This window comes from Sinocyclocheilus grahami, unplaced genomic scaffold, assembly GCF_001515645.1.
Source record: "Sinocyclocheilus grahami isolate Dianchi unplaced genomic scaffold, SAMN03320097.WGS_v1.1 scaffold362.1, whole genome shotgun sequence".
NCBI classification, from domain to species: Eukaryota; Metazoa; Chordata; class Actinopteri; order Cypriniformes; family Cyprinidae; genus Sinocyclocheilus; species Sinocyclocheilus grahami.
This window is the reverse complement of record NW_015505541.1, coordinates 208,655-231,622: the sequence shown is the minus strand read 5'-3', so window position 1 is coordinate 231,622 and position 22,968 is coordinate 208,655. Positions and strand designations below refer to the sequence as shown.

Genomic DNA, 22,968 nt, shown 5'->3' with positions numbered 1-22,968 from the left:
ATCGAAAAGTTAGAAACAACCTCAAAGTGTATTACTTTAGGAAACCTAACCGCGATTATTAGTGATGCATTTCCCTTTTTGTTTGTTTTCACAGTCAAAAGTGTTTCGTTCACAGTAGTTTCAGGACACACTGTCTGTACTCTTTGTTGTGCTCGTTCTGCTCTCGGAACAGTTGCACGTGTCGGCGCGTGTGACTTTAAGTCTGGGGCTTATTTCTCTCTTACATAGAATAACTACATTATCATGTCCCTTTAGCACACTCCACTTCCAAATACCTGGCGTCTTTTTTAAATAAAAATGTGCTGCTCGTTTTTGCAGTGAGGCGATAATGTCATTTATTGTCGTGAAAACAAGATTAGTGGCATCTGCCTACCAGTCATTGCTTTATAATTCGCTGGTGTCTCTGGTTTGGAGCCAGCATGTATTGGTTGTTGCCTTGATTTTGTACTACTTGTAACCCAACACCCCATATTCACTGTATTTTTTCCCAATACATATCTTTACTGGAGTTTGCTTGACTTGTTGAAACTTGATCAGGAGGTTGTTTCAATGTGATATCATTAATAGCAACTTGATATCAACTTCCCTTCACAAACTCTTGTAGGTTCCCTATAAATGGCCACTTCTTCCTCATTGCCTTTTGTGTGCAAAGGTGTAGATAAAGGAACTGTGTGGGCCATAATATGCTTAACCAAAACTCTTTCTTTACTGTCATGCAGCCTGGATACTTTTTTACCAGATTGAACCTTGCTATTTCCAGCTATGTGTTTCTTTCTTTCTGCGTTTTTCCCTTCCATCTCTTACTAAACTCCAGACTGCTGGAAGGGCTCTGCGTTTGCATATTTCTCGCTCAAACCCTTTTACGTTAGAACCTGAAGGCAGCTCTGGTATGATAAAGCAGGAACTGCGGTGCCACGTTTCTTTTGGCATCTGGCCTGTTTTGTCATTTTAAGTCGAAAGAAATGTGACTAGTGTGATAAGATGAGGCTTTTAAATGTGGTATATAATGCTCTTTTACCATAAAGTGGTAAAGAAATGCTTTCAAGTTCAAATCAGATCTCTTAAAGGGGTCATATGATGCGATTTCAAGTTTTCCTTTCTCTTTGGAGTGTTACAAGCTGATTGTGCATAGATAAGATCCCTGAAGTTGCAAAGACTAAAGTCTCAAAACCAAAGAGATATTATTTATCAAAGTTAAGACTGCCACGCCCCCCTAAAACGGCTCGTTCCATCGTGTGTGTGTGTGTGTGTGTGTGTGAGAGAGAGAGAGAGAGAGAAAGCATCACATCACAGTGGAGTCAGCTGTCTTAACTGGCTTGTGTACTGCAAACACATACCAGCTTCATCACTGTGTCCCTTTCGGGCTCTGTCTTTATATTTATTTTGAAAGCTGATGCTCGCGATTATTGTAAGGGGCGTTACATTTCCGACGAGTGCTTGCGGTGTTCGGCCAATCACAATGCACTGGGTCAGCTGGCCAATCAGAGCAGACTGCGCTTGTCAGAAGGAGGGACTTTGTAGAACACTAAGCGTTTGAGAGAGGCGGGGCATAGAGGACCTACAATAATGTACAGTATTTGAAAAATAATCAAATAAAAAAATTTAATGTTTTTTGAACATTAAAGCATGTCAACATATTCTGTTACACCAAATACACAAAATAATGATCTTTAAAAAAGCATCATATGACCCCTTTAACATTCCGCCTTGTAAACATGACAGAAAGCTGTCATGTTTACAACTGTGACGACGAGTGCTTATCAGGATCAACTAAAAGCTGGATTTTCAAAAGTATGTGAAATATTAATGGCATAGAATCTTTCAAATATGTCCAAGAGTTTTACACACCGGTCTGTTATTCTGGGGACATTTCCACGCCCCCTAAACATGACACCGCACAAAACGAAACATGATTGGTTGCTTTACCTGTTAGTCACATGACCTCTTGGGCAGAAGGTCTGGGAATGGCCAAGGTTCCCAGACCTTCTGCCATCAGTCTGAAGGTCTGGCTACTATGCGAGACTAAATATTAACTAAAGTCCTATTGTTTTTGGAACAACATAAGGGCGAGTAAATGGTGGCAGAATTTTCATTTTTGGGGTGAACTAGATCTTTACACCCACAATGGAGTTGTTTGGTGCACTTTATAAATGCTTGGTTCTTAAACAGCATGTGATATGGTCATTTTTCTCTATTTGAAAATATTTTCAAGCAGGTGTTGTTGAATATTTGTGTGCCATGTCAGTCGATGCGCTTACTCGGGATGCCATCTGTACAACACCTTAGTCACTTTGACTGAATCCAGACTGAATTGCAGTTTTCCCACTCTGGGATCGTGTTGGCACTGAGCAGTTTGTTGCAGAATGTTGTTCTGCGCCAGTCTGTTTGGTACATGAGGCAGCAGGCGAGCTCTTCTCTGCCAGTGGGATGTGCGTCACACTCCTTGTGCTCCTTGGGCACCCCAGTGCTTCTCTCCAGTGAGGAGGGGAAAGGTGTGGCGGCAGTGGCAGATTGGTCTCATGTGGGAGCAGTAGCTGCACCCTCAGCATCCTGTTTGTTTCTGGGACTCATGCACCCCATGTTCTTGAGCTTAATCTGCCTTCAGCACACACATACGCATCTTGTTTTGGAAGAATGCTGACAAATGGTTTGCGCTTACATAGCAGCACTGTTGCACCTGCTCTCATTTGTGTAATGGTCACGCGCTTATTTTTTCCCTAAGTACAAAGTAATGTGATTCTAACTCACTCTCCATTGTTGTATTTGCTAATAGGCTTCGTATGTAATGTAAACACCACCATACATCACATGGATACCCTGCAGCATCTGTTCTGTGTTTTGTTGATTATCAGTATAAAATGTAGGAAGTATTGTGATATGAGCAATTCAGTTCCTCGTGGTTTCTCAGTTCTCACATCGTCCATGAGTTACTTTCGAGAACAATGATGTTTTGAAACGTATAATTTTTTTCCATTGGTCTTGAATTGAAAACATTGCTTATAACTGCTATATGCTCTGTTTTTCACACATTAAAAACTATTGTTTGGATAAAATTGTGCAATTTTGTTAAATTCATTTAAATATGAAAAAATGTAAAAGGAACTGAGACTCCTCATCTTGTCAGAATCCACTTTGCATTTAACACATTTTGCTGTACTGCAATGCGTCTACTCTTTTGAGAAACTTTTATTTAGTTTTTTGTTGATACTTTAGAAAGGGGTTTTAACCAAGTAAATCCAAATTTAGTCTTCAGTCTAGGTTTTTAGAAAATAATAGTCTTAAACATCTTTAGTTTTATTTTTGAATAACTAAATCGGTCTCTCACCATGAACATAGCATGGCGTTAAAAAAAGGAACTGAGAGTCCTACACTTTTGAAAGCTAAAAAACATTACAAAATTAGCCAAATGCGAGTAAAAACTGGCTTTGATCATTGATAATGTGAGATAATGTGTGAAAGTCACTTTTGTAGGGTGGCTTAAAAAAATGCAGGCGAAAAATTAATAAAGGTTAAATGACTAAATTGTGTTTTAATTGGGGATTAAAATTGTTTATTTTTAAATATGCAAATATGTATTTTTAAATATGTAAAATGCATTTTCTTGTAAGGTAAACAATATTTATGGTCATAATATAGCCCGCTTTTGCCATCTGTGACAAAGATTTTGATTCTTGGTTTAAGACTTGTTATATGAAATCTGCTTGTTTTTCAGTGAAAATCTGTAAGCACAAATTCAATGTGAGCATGGTAAAGGACTCATAAATGATGTTGTAGCTACCACTTCTGTTTTGTTTTAATACACTAACTACTGAGTAGTTATAAGTGTGTGTCTCTGTCGCTAGGTTCAGCCGGAGAGGATTCTTGCTGCACAAGCAGGGCTGAAAGATGTGCAATGGAATGGTAGCATGTGAGACAAGAGCCTCGCTCGCTCACAGGGTGGCCGCCACATCCCTGCTGCTCCTCCTCGGCATGCTCCCCACAGGCCAAGCTTCAGGTAAGATTATTCACAAAAACCTCCTCCATACTCCTCCTACACCTCAACTTTCCCCTGCCATCCACTCTGACACTGATATGTTGACAACTGCCTCATTGATTTCGTAGGAAGTAAAATGTCCTTAGATTATGAAATATGTGAAGTAACTTGCAGGAATGGATGTGTCAGGCATTGTTTTTTCAATGAATTATGTTGAATTCGGTGATGGTTTATAGTGGGTTGGTTTTGTCTGTTGGCATTTATGATTCCTGATGTCAAAGACAAAGGTTTTTGTTCTTTTGTATGTGTCACTCTCAGTGCTCTGATAACAGAAATAACCACTGGACTTAAGCTTCCGGATGGAATAAAATGAGCATCATTTCTTTGTTTTCAGTTGAGCATCTGGGAGGTGTTGGTGGGGGATGGGCTTTCTCTCTCTCTCTTGCCACTGAGGGTGTGTGTACGTCTGTTTCCCCTTTCTGTGCGAGTCTCATCCAGTGTCTCCCTCACTAACATAGCTCTATATCTTGCTTTGCATGGCAGATTTAGCTTGAGAACAAAAACAGATGTCCATGTTGACAGGCAGTTGAAGTGTTGTTTAAAAGACTGAGGTGTGTATGTGACCGTAGTCACTTGGGCACTTGTGTGTGTTTTTATAAAGCTCAAGTTATTCTTCAGCCCTATTCAGATTTTTTTTAGCTATCTGAGAAGGACAGGTGAATTTGTGGTTCAGCATTTTGTATTTGTAGACCTTTCAGCCAACTTCCTGGGTAAAATAACAGTTGGTGCTTGAAGTACTGTTGGCATCCCATCCAATGTATAGCAAGTGAAGTCAATAAGTAGAGTCAGATCACAGATGGTTAAGAATGTCCACCGTAGTCTTATTTATATACATAATGTTATTATAAATATACCAAATTTATAAGTTGTATTGCTACAGTACTGGAATTTAATTTGTATAAAATTTGAACAGTTTCCAAGTTAAGAAAATACTTTCGCACTACGTAGTTTGAGGAACTAGCCAGTAGGGTAGTTCCTAGAGAACCACTTTCCACCTCGGGCCGTTTTCCTGGTTGCATTGGCACCGACAGTGGGAACTCTGAAGTGGCCAACAGCAACGTCTTTATTCGCGGCATTTACAGTCGTGGGTTTCGTGATAACGGAGATGGAATGAACATCGGCTGAATATCTGGTGCATAAGGCACGCAAAATTCGAAGTCATCATCAGATTGGTTGAAATATACAGGATTTCAGAGAGACGTGCATGTTTCATTCTTTAACATTCCACCTGGAAACAAAGATGCCGTGATGCCAAACCCCCTCATGGAAGAAGAAAGCCATCATGTTTACAACAATCAACGCTTATCAGGATCAACTAAACGCTGGATTTTCAAAAGTATGTGAACTATGTAAAGTTCGTGGCATAGGCTCTTTAAAATATGAGTTTCACACACCAGTCTGTTATTGTGGAGACATTTCCACACCCCTAAACTTGACGTGGCACAAAATGAAATGTGATTGGTTGCTTTACCTGTGTAACGTAGTTTGTAGATCGGGAAGAAGGAGGCGGGAACCGGCGAACATTTAAACAAACTTTAATAATAAAATACACACAACATAGCGCGACAGCCCCTCGCGGACGACTGTCGCGCACAAACAAAACCAAAACACAAAATAAAATCCAGGCCTGGTCCTCTCTCGTCTTTCCCTGTCGTCACTCCTCCTTTGTATCCTTCCGGAGCTCCTCCGTGAGACTCGAGACCGGTGAGTGGCGCAGGTGTCGCGCATTCGCAATTACTCCACCGGCCTCGCTCCGTTCCCACGGCTCTCGGCCCCGCCCCTCTCGTTACAACCTGTCAGTCATATAAATGGTTCTTGGCCATTCAAAGCGGCCAAAGGTTCCCAGACCTTCTGCCATCAGTTTGAAGGTTTGGCTATGTGAGACTAATGGCGCTTTTCCACTGCATGGTACGGCTCGGTACGGTTCACTTTTGGGGGGTTTTCCACTGGGTACAGTACCTGGTACCTGGTACTTTTTTAGTACCACCTCGGTTGAGGTTCCAAGTGAACCGTACCGTTACCAAAACGGGACGTGTAAACTCTGCTGTTCACGTATTGGCCGGAGACAATCGTCACTAACTGCGTCACTGAACTTGCGACACAAACACATCAGAACTGCTAGATTTAGATCAGCACAGCCAGCGAAGGATCGAACGCAACTGTTTTGAACTGTTTCGTTGTCTGTTGAGGAAGTACAGACGTTCCTCTCGTTGGTAGCAGAGGAGCGGATCCAGCGAGCTTGATGGGGCGATGCGGAATGAAAAAGTTTTTCAGGAGGCGCGGCAATAGAGGAGGCGCAACTATAACGACATGTGAATAATCCCGCCCACTTTGAAGTGGTACTGAACTGCAGTGGAAACGCAAACCGAGCCGTGCTGTGTCGTACCATATAGCGAGCTTGATGGGGCGATGCGGAATGAAAAAGTTTTTCAGGAGGCGCGGCAATAGAGGAGGCGCAACTATAACGACATGTGAATAATCCCGCCCACTTTGAAGTGGTACTGAACTGCAGTGGAAACGCAAACCGAGCCGTGCTGTGTCGTACCATATTGAGCCGTGCCGAGCCGAGTCGTACCACACAGTGGAAAAGCGCCATAATACAGTTCCCCCAAATGGAGTTCCTAGAACTAAAACAGTTCCTAGTTCCTGAGGTACGAACAAAAAGCGGGTATTTTTGCCAATAGTTCAAGTGTGAAAGCCCCTTATGACTATGGTCAAATGGACAAAAGTAAATTATGAAGTCAAATGGAGGACGGGGATGCTCCCAATCCCATCCGCACTGTTACTTGAAATCAAAACTCTTTTTTTTTAATATATCATTTTAACTCAAACGTCATCTGGAAAACTAATCCAGTCTGAACAGCACTTAACTCTCCGTTCCCAAAACCACATGGCATCTGCACTATTTCCCCTTAACAACACGTGAATGCAGCTCAACAGGCAAATGAGTGTCTCTTGCCTTATGTAATGAGTCACTGAGAGCATTGCGCTTGGAGAATAAATGATAGAGATGGAGGGATTGAGGGATGGTGGGATTGGGCTGGACCATTGATCCCAAGCGGCCACATTCTCATATTGATTCCGCACCACAAAGTCGAGCCAGGTACAAAAGTGTCCCAAGTGATCCAAAGTAATGTGTGTGTGTGTGTGTGTGTGTATGTATGCATGGATGTATGGCTGCTCACACGTGTTTGGCATGAATCTAGTACACCGGCTGAATGCTACATGTTTAGTCCTCCCACAGACCGAGCAGCGGACAGAAGGGATGATTTTTCAAGGTCATCCGATGAAAGTCTGTCGATGATACTGCGCCATATTTTGGCAGTTTTTTTCTCTGCGTCCACCCAAGCATCCTTTTTCTTTCTGTCCATCTCCTCCTCAGTGTGCTTAAATGTAAAGTGTGTAATTTCTGTGGGACTAATGGCTATTAAAATAATAAAAAATAAACAGTCCCTCGTCTTCCATTTTTTTGGACAAGCTGGTGGTCTGCCACAATTTTACACCATTAGTTGAACAAGTGTTGCTTTGCAATGGTGAAAAATGATTGCAGTTTCCGTTTGGTGCCACCGGTGAAGCAGAGATTGCACATTTCATACTTAATATAAGTTTATGCATTATCCTTGATATATTTTGAGGAAGAGTTTGTTTTATTTGAGAGTTTTGCATTTCTGTATGATTGGCAGGTCATCAATGTTAATGTCAAGACAGGACCTGCAATTTGCGAATTGCAACAGTGAACTTCTTGAAACATTCACTGCACTTATTACAAGGCAAGGCACCTAGATAGTGATTGTGTAACATTTAAGCATCCACAAAGCTTGGAGATGCAAGGAGGGGCCAGATTTGATCTTTCTTATAAAATGATGTTATTTGGAACAATTCTTTTTAAAAAGCTTTGCTATTGCATTGTTTCATTCACATGTATAGTTAACAAAAACAAACAAGAGGAAGTAGCACAGGAAGGCAAAAACGAAACCCTTACTGAGCTCAGAAGCTGATCTTAGGGTTTCTGGAGCTTGACTCAGCCCACACTATTTCAGAATGTGGAATGAAAAGCAGCTCCCTGAAGGCACACAGCTGAAGTCGCTCTGTTTTTAGCACTAGGCACATTGTGAACTAGAGGAATTTCCCATGTTACTCACTTTTTACTCTGATTTGTCACTATACCGCTTCCATATGTTATCTAGTGTTAATTCTCACCTCAGCAAAGACTGGATTCAAACCATTATGACATTGGATGAGGTGCTAGCATAGCATAGACAAATAGGCATTGTGAATAACCAAAAAGCAGAAATAATTGGAATTTTCAGACACATTGTTTAATGGTGATTGATTCTTTTCAGGTGCTTTCATGTGCATGTTAAAACCATTAAATGTATCACTTGGCTTGTTCAAAAGTTTGGGGTCAGTAAAATAAAAAATTGAAAATCTCTTCAGGTCACCAAGGCTACATTTATTAAATCCAAAATACAATAAAAATACAGTTGTTATCATTGTTGTGAAAATAATGTTTTCAAGGATTCTTTGATGGATAGAAAGTTCAAAAGAACATTTATTTGAAACCGAAATCTTTTACATTATAAATGCCTTGTTGTTTCTTTTTATCTATTAAATGCTTCCTTGTTGAATAAAAGGATACATTTCTTTCAATCTTGCTTACCTCAAACTTTTAAACGGTAGTGTAGATAGAAGTATTCTTTTGCTTCAGGAAGTGGTTTGTGTGGGTTTGAGAGATGTTTGCAAATTAGCCCTTGTACTTATTATTACCTAATGGTAAATTTCCCAGTAAAAGTGATGTTTGTTTGAGGCACATTCACATCCAACTGTGAATTGAACTGAACTGAAATTATAAACTTTACATTCCTCAAGTTTTGGTTCTGTTACGTTGTAATGCATCTTTAAACAAGTTACGACGCAGACCTGATTCTTCTTTGGAAAATCCATGTGAAACAGATGTGTACATGCCTGCTTCCCTTTTCTAACTCGGACTGAGCGTTATGTTTTTTCCCCTTAAGGTTTCATACGGTAGTTGTTCAGGCTATTTAACTTAGATTTCTGCTGTAATATGTTGTCCAGTGTCTCTCTGGGTTAAAAACCCCAGAGTGGGAAATGACCTGCTAAGGCCCTACAGACTACCAGACATCTATAGATTGCATCAACAGCTGCAACCACTATTGTTTATCTTTGCTTGAAGAATTTTAGGCTTCATTTTTAATCTTGTAAACAAAATAGCACAATTGCTGATGTGCCTTCTAGGCCTTGCTAATGCTAATAGCACAAGTTTAGCAGATGTTGCTCTGTCCCTAAATTTTATATCAAATATTTTAGAGGATGTTGGTGTGGGTGTCAAAGCATTTGGGTTGTTTTCCTTATGCTAAATTTTCGTGAAAGCAACTAGGAATTATATGAATCACAGGGTTTATGCTATTTGTTCTCTTTGTGGAAAATTACAGCGTTTCAAAAGCTTGATGTGGACTTGCAATTTTGTGGCCTTCAGATGTGTGTGTTTGTAAATTGTGTCGCTTTTGTGATTTTAAAATTCAGAAGGCTGTTTGCGAAGCCATTCTTATGGCCGACATAGTACACTAGTGTGGACTAGTTAAGTCTATTTGCGTAACTCTGGAAAAAACTAACAAGAGCTGTTGGTGCCATTTGTGACATGTTTGATAATACAGCTAGCTTAGCTTTTAGCTTTCAGCTATGCTATATTTCAACATGGAAAGATTCAATTACACTTCTTGAAAGGAGTGATTTGTTTCGTATTCACCCTATGTGTCTCTCCACACACTTGTCAAGCACAATTGAGTTCAAAGGTTAATGTCTGGTTTATCACGAGTAGAAAGAGACTATGAAATTGTGAATAAGGTTTACTTTCTATTTTTATCTATGATCTATTTACTTACATGTTCACTTGTTTGTAGCTTAGTGACTAGCAGTCGATATTTCTTATATTCATTACACATCAGGGAAATCACGCAGTTTGGCCCACAGGGGGGCTTATAAAAACCCATTCTCATCTTGTCGCCTTTAATGACGAAACTCTAGCGTCACTGACTCTTTTTGGTGATTCAACTGATACAGAACCCACACCTTGCCTTGTATAACTAGGCGAGACAGAGTTCCTGATTCACATCAAGTCATTATGAGGAAGTATGAGGAAATATATGACAGACTGTTCCTCATATCAGGATTAGTTTTAGATTCTTTCTCAGTAGACATGTAAATCGAGTTGTGTAAATGCCGAGTTGTGTAAAATGTTAATTTACTTTATTTCAAACCTGTATGTCTACGTCTGTAGAAAAACAGAAAAAAGAGTTTTGAAGATTGCACTAGGGCTTTTTCCATGTAGTTACAAAGAACAAAGCTTTCAAGCTTCAAATATGTTACAAAAGCAGCAGCAAAAAAAAGTGTTATGTCATCCACCTATTTTGCAATGCTGCAAGCGATTTCCTGTGAATGTGTGAAACTTTCGATTCATCATTAGCTGCTATAGGTTCATAACAACTCTAGTTAACAGTAAAACTGTTTTCGCCACAAACCTGTGGTTAGAATTATGATAATGGATTAAAATATGATCACAAATACCAGTTTGCCAGCATAGAGGACTGTCTTTATAGAGCTAAAGTAACTGGAAGTGGCTGATGCTGGAAGCCTTTGCACATTTAAGTTACCACCTGTTCATACATTAAAAATAAGGTGAATATCCAATAAAAGTCTGATAACTCTAGATGTGAAACAGACCCAAATTAAGTTGTTTTTCAGTGAAAAACTGCTCATCTGGTGTCTGATTCATGAGCAAATCATTCTGTTTAGTTGGATCTCTTTAGAAATTGGTTGATCTGATTCAAAGAATTGGTCTGAATGATTCATTTGTGAATCAGGCATTGCAACATGAGGTGGGTTTTCTGTGCAGAACTTTTTGATTACATTTTGGCCAGTGTAAATCATTTTAAGGACGTTTCTATGAGATCGGTGTGACTAGTGTTTTGCATGTTGAAGAACCGATTCCTTGGCGGTTTGGCTCGTGATGTGACGGGATTCTGCCACTGGCGTGAGATTAAAAAAGTGAAACCATTTACATAGATCCGTCTGAGAAAACAACACTCCACCCTTTTTCCTTAGCATTGCCAAAAAAAAAAAAAAAAACCTATCAGACTTGCTTCAAAACAACAACTCACTGCACCATCTGTCTGTGTGGACCGTGTTTGATAGCCATTCACCGTTGACCCTAAGTCGCCTAGACCCGTTTAAACAGATGCTCTTTTCGCACTCCTAGCATTTTGCACGTTGAAGAACCGATCCCTTGGTGGTTTGGCTCGTGATGCGACTGTATTCTGCCACTGGCGTGAGATTAAAAAAGTGAAACCATTTACATAGATCCGTCTGAGAAAACAACACTCCACCCTTTTTCCTTAGCATTGCCAAAAAAAAAAAAAAAACCTATCAGACTTGCTTCAAAACAACAACTCACTGCACCATCTGTCTGTGTGGACCGTGTTTGATAGCCATTCACCGTTGACCCTAAGTCGCCTAGTCCCGTTTAAACAGATGCTCTTTTCGCACTCATGTTCCTAGTAGCCAATAGCCAGCACAATGGATGTCAGCACCTCTGAGTACAGCTGCTGGCCAAGCATCCAGGCGGCTGACCGGCAGCAGCTTTTGCTCCGACTGCTTGTGTGCACCACAGAGGCTCCAGTCTGTCATTAGCTGTGGGCCGAGTGCATTCCTGGAGTGGGTGAGCCAAGACGCAGCAGATCCCGAACACAAGAGCACTGTGTCTAGAGCCATCCGCTGATAGCAGACACAGCAGGGGCACCGGGTGACCCCTCTTGCTTTCTATCTCTTCCTTGTTTCCCTTTTTGTACACAGAAGAGGAGTTACTTGTGCCTCACAGCTGTCCGAATAGAATCAGAAGGGTGCAAACACCCATCTGCCACTTTTCACTGTGACAAAGGCTAGAAGAACAATAGAGTCTTCCTCTGTCTTCTATCAGATTGTGTCTCTCGGTTTTCCCTCCCAATCGATTTGGTTCAGGAGGACGAACTGCTTAAATTAGTCAGCTGCCGACCTCAGGCTGTAAAAGGGCGTAATAAAGAACATGTGGAGCTTCGGTTAATGCTTTTGTTCTGTCTCGCAGAAGACAGGCCTTATTTGAGGCCCCGCTGCTGTCCGTGTCTAACGGCTCTCAGGGTATGATGGGTGCTCCCAAACAAAAAGACACTAAATATATTAGGGATGAATTGCTTTAGAAATTGTGGGTGATATTGATAGCTGTGATTTATTTACTTTATTACATTAAAAAAATTTTAATGGCCAGTAATCAATATTATCTGTTATTTTAACAAGATATATCAGTACTTAACTGTATTGGTTATGGCTTGATATTTTTTGACATTTTAAATTTATTTGTAATATTTTATATATATATATATATATATATATATATATATATATATATATATATATATATATATATATATATATATATATATATATTTAATTGTTCTTGCAAATGTATTTTATTTTTACATTTAGATTTTTTGCAGTCTTCTAATGCTTATTTGAAGTTAATCTTTAAAAATATTAATAATTTAATAACACTTAAATGTAATATTTAATAAATCTCAAAATAAATGTTTTATTCCACACTATGTGATGCCTAAATACATTACATTACGTTACATTAAAATGATTGATTTTGTTTGTAATTTATTTGGACAAAATAATATCACAGTTTAATGTCAGCCATTTATTGCTTACCATGAAAATTATAGGCTTTTTAAAATATTGGCTATATTTCATTGCATCCCTAATTATAAATTATATCATTATAATTATAAATTTGTATTGATTTGTTGGCTGTTTGTACTCTCTTTTCCCCTGATTTCCAGGCTATGTTACTGTGTCTCAGTAAATAAAAAATATGCAAAAAGCAAATGTTTAAGAGTGCCAAAAGGGTGGTCCTGAGAAATGGTTATCAATATTTTGGTCGATGTTTGTGTTTTGAGTCAATAATCATTAATGATTTGGTGGATTCATTTCGAATGGATCAGTCTTTTATCTAGGGAGAGTCTCTTGGATGATGTCTTGTCAGGGCTCGTTTTGCTCAAGCAGCCAAGTTCATCTGTTTCTGCTGTGTTTTTTTTCTTCCGTGTTATGAGATATGTGCGTGTGGAAACTCATTCCTCTCCTCTGTCCCTGCAGGAATGACACCCCTTTCGCTGAAACTCACTTTCCTAACAGCACTTCCTGCTCGGCCGTGAGAAGCTGTGGGTTTGCTTTATCTCTCGCAGCCAGCTTTTCCCATCACAGATATGCGACGCCCCTGCTGTGTTTCCCTTTAAGCCTTTGAATCAATCTCAAAACATATGTAGATACAGTAAACGCACATACATACATTCACACATCGACTCAAAACAGGCAAAACAAAGTCGGTGAGGTTTGCAATTTTTTGTCATCTTAATTGTCATCTCATGGCTTATCCACTCAGAATCAGACATTTCCGTTTTATCATACAATATCAACTGCTTACAGATGTTGCACATGTTTGATATAATGGATTGTGAAGCTCTGCATCTGTGGTTCATATCCTGACTGTTTGTCTGGTGTCAAAACAGAAGAGATAGAGCTGTATGTCCATCCTCTGAGTCCATAATCGGCTGACCACAGCTTAAGAGCATGCTAAAAGCTCAGATTAGAGAACACAGTGATCGAGGGGGTCTGTCCAAACAGACCCTGTTTGTTTGAGTTGTTTTCTTTCTCTCTGCTGGATAAATGTAATGAGGTGATAAACATGTTTACGTGTTTCACATGATCTATTGTGTGAATGAAGCTCTGGCTCAGGGGCTCAGGAAATGTTTTTTTTTTTTTGCATGCGAGAAAGGAGAAAATGAGAGGGGAAAGAGACACCTCTGGCTTTATGCCATTAAACCTGAGGGCAGAAATGTAGTATTCTGTTATCCATCTCAAGGCTGGACGTTGTGTGTGTGTGTGTGATCTGGGTGAAGTTTTTGTTAACTTGAGGAGGAATATAATACCAGACAGCAATATGAGAATAAGATCTGCTTCTGTTGCCTTTTTCTCTTTGACACATAATGAATTTTAGAGTTAGTGCAAATACATTTTAGGGCATTTTAACACTGAAAACTCGGTTGTCAATCTGTGATGTTAGTTCCCAAGTAATCGAAAGTGAAAGTGACAGAAATGATCAACCATGAAAACGTAGGGTTCTTTATAGTCTTACTTCAAAACATTTTGAACCAGCCTTAAGTTGCAGTCACAATTACTGTTGCTTGTTGAAAGTTCAAGGGCAAAATCCAGTCATTTAAGTAGAAATCCACACCATCTGAAGTTTTGCGTGAGGGCGAAAAAGTTCCCCATGTAGATTTCGCTCATGTTTACGTTGCGAATTTGCTGTGCTGACTAACAGAGAGCTGATTGGTTTAAAAATAACTTCTGTGAGTGCTGTGCTTTATGCATTGCTATGTCTGTCATTGACAATAGGCAATATACTTTTTTTGTGACATTTCGCTGAAATTGAGCTAATCTGAACACACTTGAATACTGTCATCCATGTACTTTTCGGTTGAAATCCAAGACTTCCATTTCAAAATCATGAAGATTTCAAGTTGGCTTTGTTTTCCTACATTTACAGCCAGTACGCTGCTTTTATCATTGTGAAATAACTCGTTTTCAGAGTTGTATTGAAGGACACTATAACAGTAACAGGCCCCAAGGGAAATTTAAACTGGTTAGCTCTTTTTTTTTTTTTTTTTTTGAGTTAAGCTTGATGTTTTTATGCTAATGACTGCTCTTTCTGCTCCTGTAGGTTGTCCCAGACCCTCAGTTGTGCCTCATGGCCATGGGAATCTGACGGAAACAAATCGTGGCTCTTTCTCTGTTGGCACGCTGCTACAATACAGCTGTGATCCAGGATACACGCTGGATGGCTACAGCATCATCACCTGCACCGTCTCAGGCCACTGGTCCTCTGATCCACCTCGCTGTGTCAAAAATGACGGTATGTTCAATTTAACCCTCTTCTACGTCCTCTTCCTGTTTTCTCATCAGTTGTATTCTGTTCTAAGAAAGCTAACGCTGTTAACATCATGACGAAAGATTAAATTTCTGAGTAGAAAAAAGCAGTTCTTCGTCAAACGTCACTGTGAAAGCTCTGGTTCCTTTTACTCACACTGACCAGGGTTTCCGCGGGGTCTTAAAAAGTCTTAAATTTAGTTGTATCAAATTTAAGGCCTTAAAAAGTCTTAAATTGTACAAGAAAGTCTTAATTATGATTTCAAGAGGTCTTAAATTCAGGGACGGAAAGACCAGAATTGCGATATGGCTCAATGTGACGATTAAACTTCAAAAGGCTAATGTTATGATTTCAATGAATAAACACGAGCGCTGCACATTCAAAGTTCGGTGCTGCGCTGCTTTATGTTCTGCCGTTATCGGGGAAACAGTTATATTTCTACCAAACGCTCCACCTGCTGTAAGAGAATGAATGAGCATTTTTCAGTAAAACTGTTGTTTTGTTCAGAGTTCAGACCAATGAGAAAATTGACCCATGTTTATACCCTGCAAACACGCAGAGCTTTAAATGTGAACTGGTGGATCGATAAGAGGACAATGCATTATAAAAATCTAAACATAGCTGTGTGCAATATGTATGGTTTGCGATAATATCGTAATTGTTTTAACAATGTGCGATTTGATATTATGAGTATATCGTGAAAAGCAAAACACACCTACAGAGAGCACGCATACATTAGGTGATGAAGTCTAGCAGGTTAGACTAGTGCTCATTTAGAGTGTGTTCATTCACTGCATGAATCAGTCTATTAAAATGCATTAAGAATTATCACATAATTTAAGATATGGGGCAGAAAATGTATATGTTTATATCAGTTCATATAGTTAATATCACAATATTGTGATATTGATTTTATACAACAGTTCAATAAACAAGTAGCTAATATTAAGAGACTTACGTTTTAGACACCATATTTCCTGTTGTTGCTCTATTTCTCCAACAAAAATAATTTCAAACACAGCCACAGCGCTGTTTTGCGACTCTGAGCAACAGGACACTGTTTTGTTCCTGAATGAATCACCCCTTTAAATGATTCGGTTCAATCGCAAACTTAACAGTGACTTGCTGCCACCTACTGCCGGTTTTAATTTCACATTTAAGGTACCTTTTTAAATAATTTCAAACATCAGTTTTCAATGTTTTAAGTTTAAATATCAAAACATTATTTATGCATTTGTAATTGCAGGTTAAAGTATTCCATGTCCCTCAGAGCTGCATTAAACAGTGTATAAATGCATCTAAATGCCACTTCTAATGCAGCTTCTGTGTTTCCTCTGCATTACAAAGATACATTTTGTTGATACTGATTTAATTAGCTTGGTAACAACCCAAATGCAAGAATTTGACTCAAAAGATGGTGCACACTTTTAGAAAAAATGGCTTAAAGGTAAAAATGCACATAACACTTGTTGGAAATTATTAATTTATATTACTGCTGTGAACTGACCACACAGAATATGAAGAATATCAAAAAATTCAGGAGTCAGCTGTCCACGGTAGTCCTTAAGATATCAGCACAATAACACACTCAGCAAAATACCGTCTAATTATCGTTATCGATAAAATCCCAGAATATTATCGCGATATCATTTTTTGTCAATATCGCACACCCCTAATTTATGTTATTTAATTGATATAATAATGTATTGATAATAATTGTTTAAATTAATATAATAATTAATACTTTTGACTCATCGATTTTCTGAACAATGGTTTAAAGGCTGAAATGTAAAGTTTATCATTTTATAAAACTTTGTTTTTGTGAAAACTTGTATCTGAACTGTAAATTATGCTTTAATACAGTTTAATATGGTACTACATTGCCCTACCCCGCTCATATGGTATTAATTTTATTTGTGCAGGTCTTAAAAAGTCTTAAATTTGAGCTTAAAAATCCTGCAGAAACCCTGACTGACTCAAAAGTTTATTTCCCAACAGGTTGTCAACCACCCAGTGAGCCGGAGAACGGAGGATATAACTGCCACCCCTCGCCGTGCCACAGACTGACCCAGGGTACTGTTATTGAGTACTTCTGTGATGAGGGTTACATTTTGAAAGGAGGATACCAATTCCGAACCTGTGACAATGGAGAGTGGAAGTCGTCCATGCAGATCAGCTGTCACCCTGTGCAAGGTATGTCACACAGCAGCAGGAGCTTGGTCCACAAGCTCAGCCATTGGGATATTCTGCCGTCTTGTCACATATGGATAGTTTTCCTTCTTATTGACAGACTTTAAAGCGCCCCTATTATGCCATTTTTATGATTTCTAATATTGTTTGGGGAGTCTCCTACAATAGGATTGCATGCATGCAAGGTCAAAAAACACTTTCGTTTTCTCAAAATATACATTTAATATCACCTCATTTTCCAGCGATTCTCAAACGATTAGTTCGAAGCAGTTCAAAGATTCAGTCTCTCTAAACCCCTCCTTTCCGTGAACCTGCTCTGCTCGGTCAGATGGCCTAGTCTGTTGTGATTGGTCTACGGCATACAGCACGTGTCGGAAACTATACGCCTATTTCAATAGTTCTGTATTTTGAAAACTCTATAGAAAATATAAACATCTATTATTTATCATACTTACAGGTTGTGATTGAGTGGAGCAGCTGGTCCAAATAAACAGGATACTGATCCATCTTTCAACAGCAAGCGTTTTGTGAATCTGCGTTGAACTCCCCGAGATTAGAGAAGCAGTTGTCAGTAGAATGCCGTGTTTGTGGGCGGGGTCAAGTTGTTCGCGGCCGGCCAACGTAGAACATAGGGCGCATTATGCAAATGTGTTACCCTGTGACGTGTAGCCGTCACGGAAGTAGGATTCGAATTACTAACGACTCGTTTCAGCTGTTCAGAGTCCATTCTTTATTTTGGGAGACAGTAACTTTATTTGTCGTGCACGTTCAGCTTTACAACTTTACAGATTGTTTACATTCTCATACAGCTACATTACACACTGCATGAAAGGGCAATATTGGAAATGGCATAATAGGGGCACCTTAAGAACAGAGAATCATTGTTCACATGGTAAATTACTGTAATGTAGGTATGTACAAACTGTTCAAGTGAGTCAGAAGATGTAGTTCCCAGAAAGCAGCATTTTAAGCATCAACCATCATGTTTTTTTTGTTTTTTTGTTAGGCAATCATATTTGAGTGTTTTGCGTACTCAGTGACTGGATGCGAGTTAAAAAATTAAGGAAACTTGTACTCTTTATTGTTTAAATTTGAATGTTTGGATATATTTTTATTAGTTTATTGAAGTTATCCCTACTAAAAAAAACTAAACCAGGCCAAGTGTGTTTAGTGTGTTTTTTTTTAGCTCTTTGGCCAGCTGGTTTCCCAGCATGACCTGCTAAAATTACCCCCTCTAAAACCATCAAAAATGCCAGGTTTAAATAGTTTGGCCAGGCTGGTAGTCCAGCTAATCGCCTTAGGCTGGTTTAAGTTGGCTTTTTCAACTATACCTAGTTTTATATCTCCACAAACCTTTTTGTTCTTTGGCTTTACACATGGCAGTGAATCAAACAAAGTGTTTCTCTTCCAGGGGAGGAGCAGCAGTCCCAGCTGCCCATGCCGGCTCTGTCTATTGTAGCTTCCACTGCCAGCTCTGTGGCCCTCATCCTGCTGCTGGTGGTGCTGTTTGTTTTGCTTCAGCCCAAACTCAAGTCCTTCCACCACAGCCGGTGAGGCCCGGTCTCATTTTTACTGAGCATAGCTTCTTCAAAGACATTTGCTTTATTCTCACAAAGAGGGAATTTACATAGTTCTTAAAGGAACAGCAGCAAAAAAGGACTATTTAATTCCAAAGATAAGTGAGAGGATGGAAATGCTGATGAAAACCTAAACTGTGACTATTTTGATGTTATAAGAAGGCTTCAGGAGAAAATAAACAATAATAGTGGCCCAAATATATTTAAGGGAAATTTAAGAATTGAATGCCTGATGTTTGTCATAATTTATACTATTGTTGGGGTCGGTACATTGTTTTTTAAATGAAGTCTCGTATGTTCACCTACGCTGCATTTATTTGATCAAAATGCAGCAACAGTAATGGTAATATTGTGAAATACTGTGATTTGTTGCTCATGTAACATTTCTTACGATTACATTTTCTCAGGATTCTTTGAGCCTTTATTCGAAATAGAAATATTTTGTAATATTTAAAAATGACAATTTTGATCAATTGAAAGTGCTCATTTCTTAAAAACCTTTGAATAGTAATGTATATATGAAGTATTACTATGTTCTTCTAAAAGATGGCAACCAGAAAGTGTCCAAATACTTATTTTTGAACTATTTTAAACAATATATTTTTATCATTTTAAAAATTGTGCTTGAAAATGGAACTCTGTTTAGTATTTTATTGTACAATGCAAAGTCATTGTAAATACATTTTTAAATGCGGCATAAGGGTCCAAATACTTTTGGCACCACTGCATGCAAATCCTTTGAGAACATAAATGTACTGTGCTAATGTTAGTATAAACAGCGCATCTCCCCTTATGGCACTGTTGTTCCAGTATTTTGCTGTTGTGTAATCAGCTCACTGTGATGTAAGCCGCAGGTCAGGATTTGATAGCCTTATTTTTATTCCTATATTTCTCCTTCTCTGTTTAAAAGCAGCCGGGAGCAGGGTGTGTCAGGACAGCCTACCTCCATCATGGTGGAGGGCATTCAGGTCTCGCTGCCCTCCTACGAAGAGGCAGTGTATGGCGCAGGTGGCAGTTCTGTGCCCCCTCCTGAGTCTCGGGTTCAGATCGTGCTTTCGGAGGGCCCTCAGGCCGAGGGTTTGAACGAAGCTCAGGCGAGTTACAGTTTTCCCTCCACCTCGACGGCTGCGTCCTCGTGTCACGCAGAGACTGTATTGGTTCACCAGGTGCCCTCTCCATCCTCCTCATCTTCTCCCTCTTGGGCTGCTGAGCAGCCTGGTGCCGCTGCGCCTCTCCACCGCAGGCAGAGCAGTGAGAGTAGCGATCAGCACAGCTTGCTTTCAGTCACCTCTGCTGAAGACTATGGCGATGGTGAGTTCACTCGCAAATCGAGAGGTGATGTGTGGTTTAATGACATATAACATTAAGTGTCTATGATAAATTAATATTTTAAAAAAAAGTATAATATTGAAACGTATGTGGCAAATGCATAATATATCTAAGAGTTATATTTAATTAATTACATATAATTCTGTTTAAATTTTAATATTATGATTTGTACAAATGTTTTACAGATATTAAAAATGAATTATATTATTAAAGCATTGTTTTGGGGCTGTCCCACCACATGATATTTTACAATCTTAGCTAACCTGACCTTGTCATAAAATGAAAAACTTTTTTTTTTTTTATTAGTATTTTTTTAAGCAAGTTCAAGTGTCTAAGTTTATTAAACGGATAGTTCCTGCCCTTGATTCTGATCAAAACTGTTGTAAATTACTCTACAAACATACACCTTTCTTTACGTCTGTGTGATGCTCGGCAACCACTTTGTTGCAACCACAACAGTTTCTGAGAAACTACATTGTTTGGCGGAAGAATAATGTTAAAATACTCATTTCTGTGCCTAACATCATACTTTCTTCATGTCTTTTCTCCAGATATTCCATTGCTTAAGGAAGCCTGAGTCTGTGTGCAGTCACCCCTCTCTGTCATCGCTGGCCAGGACTGTAACCCCTAAAGCTTCTCACCAAACACGTACCCCACAGCCACCCGTCAGAACGCAGCAGTAAATAAGATCCGACAGCTGTCCCTCTGCCAACAAATCGCCCGCCCCTGGGGTCTACAAGCTGCGTGGCCTCCGAGGAGTACAGCGGCTCTCTTCACAGGAAGAACCTTCGACCGGATGACCCCTCAAAGGGATGCGCAAATGCTCGAGTTTTAACACGTCGCACCTTTTCTCGCAGGTGCGCTGATAATCAGTTGCACTCACAGGCTTACCTCGTCACGGCGAGGATTCACTAATTACAAATGAATGCATTCAGATTACGCTGTGGACCTCTGCTCCGTCAATGACTGTGACCTCTTGCGAAGGGGAGTGTTCAGCAAGGATTTGCTAAGCCAGGCCCTTTTCTCTTTGATGCTGCATGTTCTGTGCAATTTCGTTTTTCTGTTTCGTTCTACGCGCGTACACACAGGAGCACGGCACGATCGAAGCATGACGCATAGCACCATCTCCACCATCTCCTTGTGCGAGACGCAGGGTTGAACTGATTTACATTGTACTGTATTCAAATACATGCTTGCCTTTTTATTTGTCAAGAAGTACCTGTGCTGTGCTCTGCGTGTGTGTATGTGTGTTTCTGATGCCTGTGTGACTGTGGCTGTTGTGATTCGAAGAGGGCTGAAGTATCATCTAGGCTTCTTTTCCCCAAAATAGGAAACATTTTCAATACCTCCATTTTCTAATTGAGATGTTATTTAACTAGAATGGATGTTCCTTGTCTGTTTGTCCAAAGTGAGGGAGAGATACTTTGTTGTTAGAAGCCGTGAGATTACGGTTCTCATTCAGAGAAATAATTCATTTGTTATTTCTTCCTTTTAAAAACAAGTATATCTCTCTCATGTTTATGTGTTGCACGCACAAGTAAAAAAGAAAAAAAATGTATCACTTGTATGTTCTTTCTCCAAGAGGACATTTTTGGGTGTTGACTAAGTTCATTGCTTGGCTATACTTTAAGAGCTTTGACTCGGACTTATAATATTTGGATTTGAGCAAGATTAATTCACTTTTAATTAATGAAAATTAAACCACATATATTGCATTTGAATGGTTTGCAAAGCCAGTTGTGGCGTGGCTAAAATTTTAAAGATGACTATCAAGGATAGGAGCTTACTTTATTACGTTTTCTTAATAAATCACTTCAGCCGTGTGCTATTAAAATGGTATTTATAAGGAGAATTAATCAGATATCTTGTAAGATCTTAAATAGGTTGTGCATTGCATTAATGCAATGTATAGACTTTTTTTTCTCAAATAAATATTTAATTATATATAAATACATATGAAAGCTCCAGAAAATGGCCTTGATCATCACTCAAAATGTTCTTTTGGCAAACGGACATTTAAAAAAACCAATGAATTTTTTGTTTAAGTTTGCGTTTTATGTACTTGCCCATTGCCACCTTATGTGTATATCCCCTGTGGTTGACTCAGAATTCTGATGTTTGTCATCATGCATCAAATATATATATATTTTTATGTGTCTGACTTTGGAGAGAGAGGGCAGTTTGCCTATCCGCACATCCTCAGTTTTGTGTTCCTGGCTTGTTTTTGTAAATTTGATTTACATTTTTTCATGCAAACTGAAGGCAAAATATTACTGCTGCCTTAAAACTTGTACATTTCATAAATTTCTCACTTTGTAATCATGTGTTTCTTCCATCCTCACTGGCTTTATGGTCATTTGTCTTCAGTTTCCTTATGGCCTTACTTTTTCTTTTCTATGCATTAAACATTGTCTTGTTTTTCAGACATAGGGTTTTACTTCTTTGGAGGATGTGACATAAGATTGTCCACCCATACTTCCTTCAAAAGCAGCGAACATGAAATATGAACTTTTGAGTTTATCAGTTTCGTTCAACGGATGTTTTTAAGTTTTAAAAGAAAGGACGCAAGCAAAAAAGGATATCTAGGATGTGTGTGAAACACCGTTGTACGGTGTTTTTCTGCAAATGTAATTTAAGTTGACTCATCCACCCAGCTCCCCATCCCCATTACACTTCTTTTGGTTTTCCTCTGTACATTGCTGTGGGTGTGAAGATAGTATTTTAATATTTGTATAAAGTTTAATTTAATTCTACAGTGTGTATATAACTATTTCTAATTAAAGCTTTCATTTGAAGTGCTCAAA

At 39.1% G+C, this 22,968-nt stretch overlaps 1 protein-coding gene across 2 annotated transcripts in view; it reads left to right on the top strand.

Moving 5' to 3' along the window:
* Positions 1–22,968, top strand: part of LOC107549087 (sushi domain-containing protein 6-like) — a 24,016-nt gene extending 1,048 nt beyond the window's left edge. The window contains exons 2-7 of one of the 2 annotated variants that reach the window (XM_016230023.1): positions 3,843–3,994; positions 14,862–15,053; positions 17,067–17,261; positions 18,670–18,808; positions 19,749–20,146; positions 20,716–22,968. In XM_016230023.1, coding sequence (XP_016085509.1) covers positions 3,886–3,994; positions 14,862–15,053; positions 17,067–17,261; positions 18,670–18,808; positions 19,749–20,146; positions 20,716–20,741 — 1,059 coding nt within the window. In that variant the 5' untranslated portion in view covers positions 3,843–3,885 and the 3' untranslated portion in view covers positions 20,742–22,968. Of the gene's footprint in view, positions 1–3,842; positions 3,995–14,861; positions 15,054–17,066; positions 17,262–18,669; positions 18,809–19,745; positions 20,147–20,715 lie in introns of both variants that reach the window. The other variant, XM_016230022.1, reaches the window with a different exon arrangement.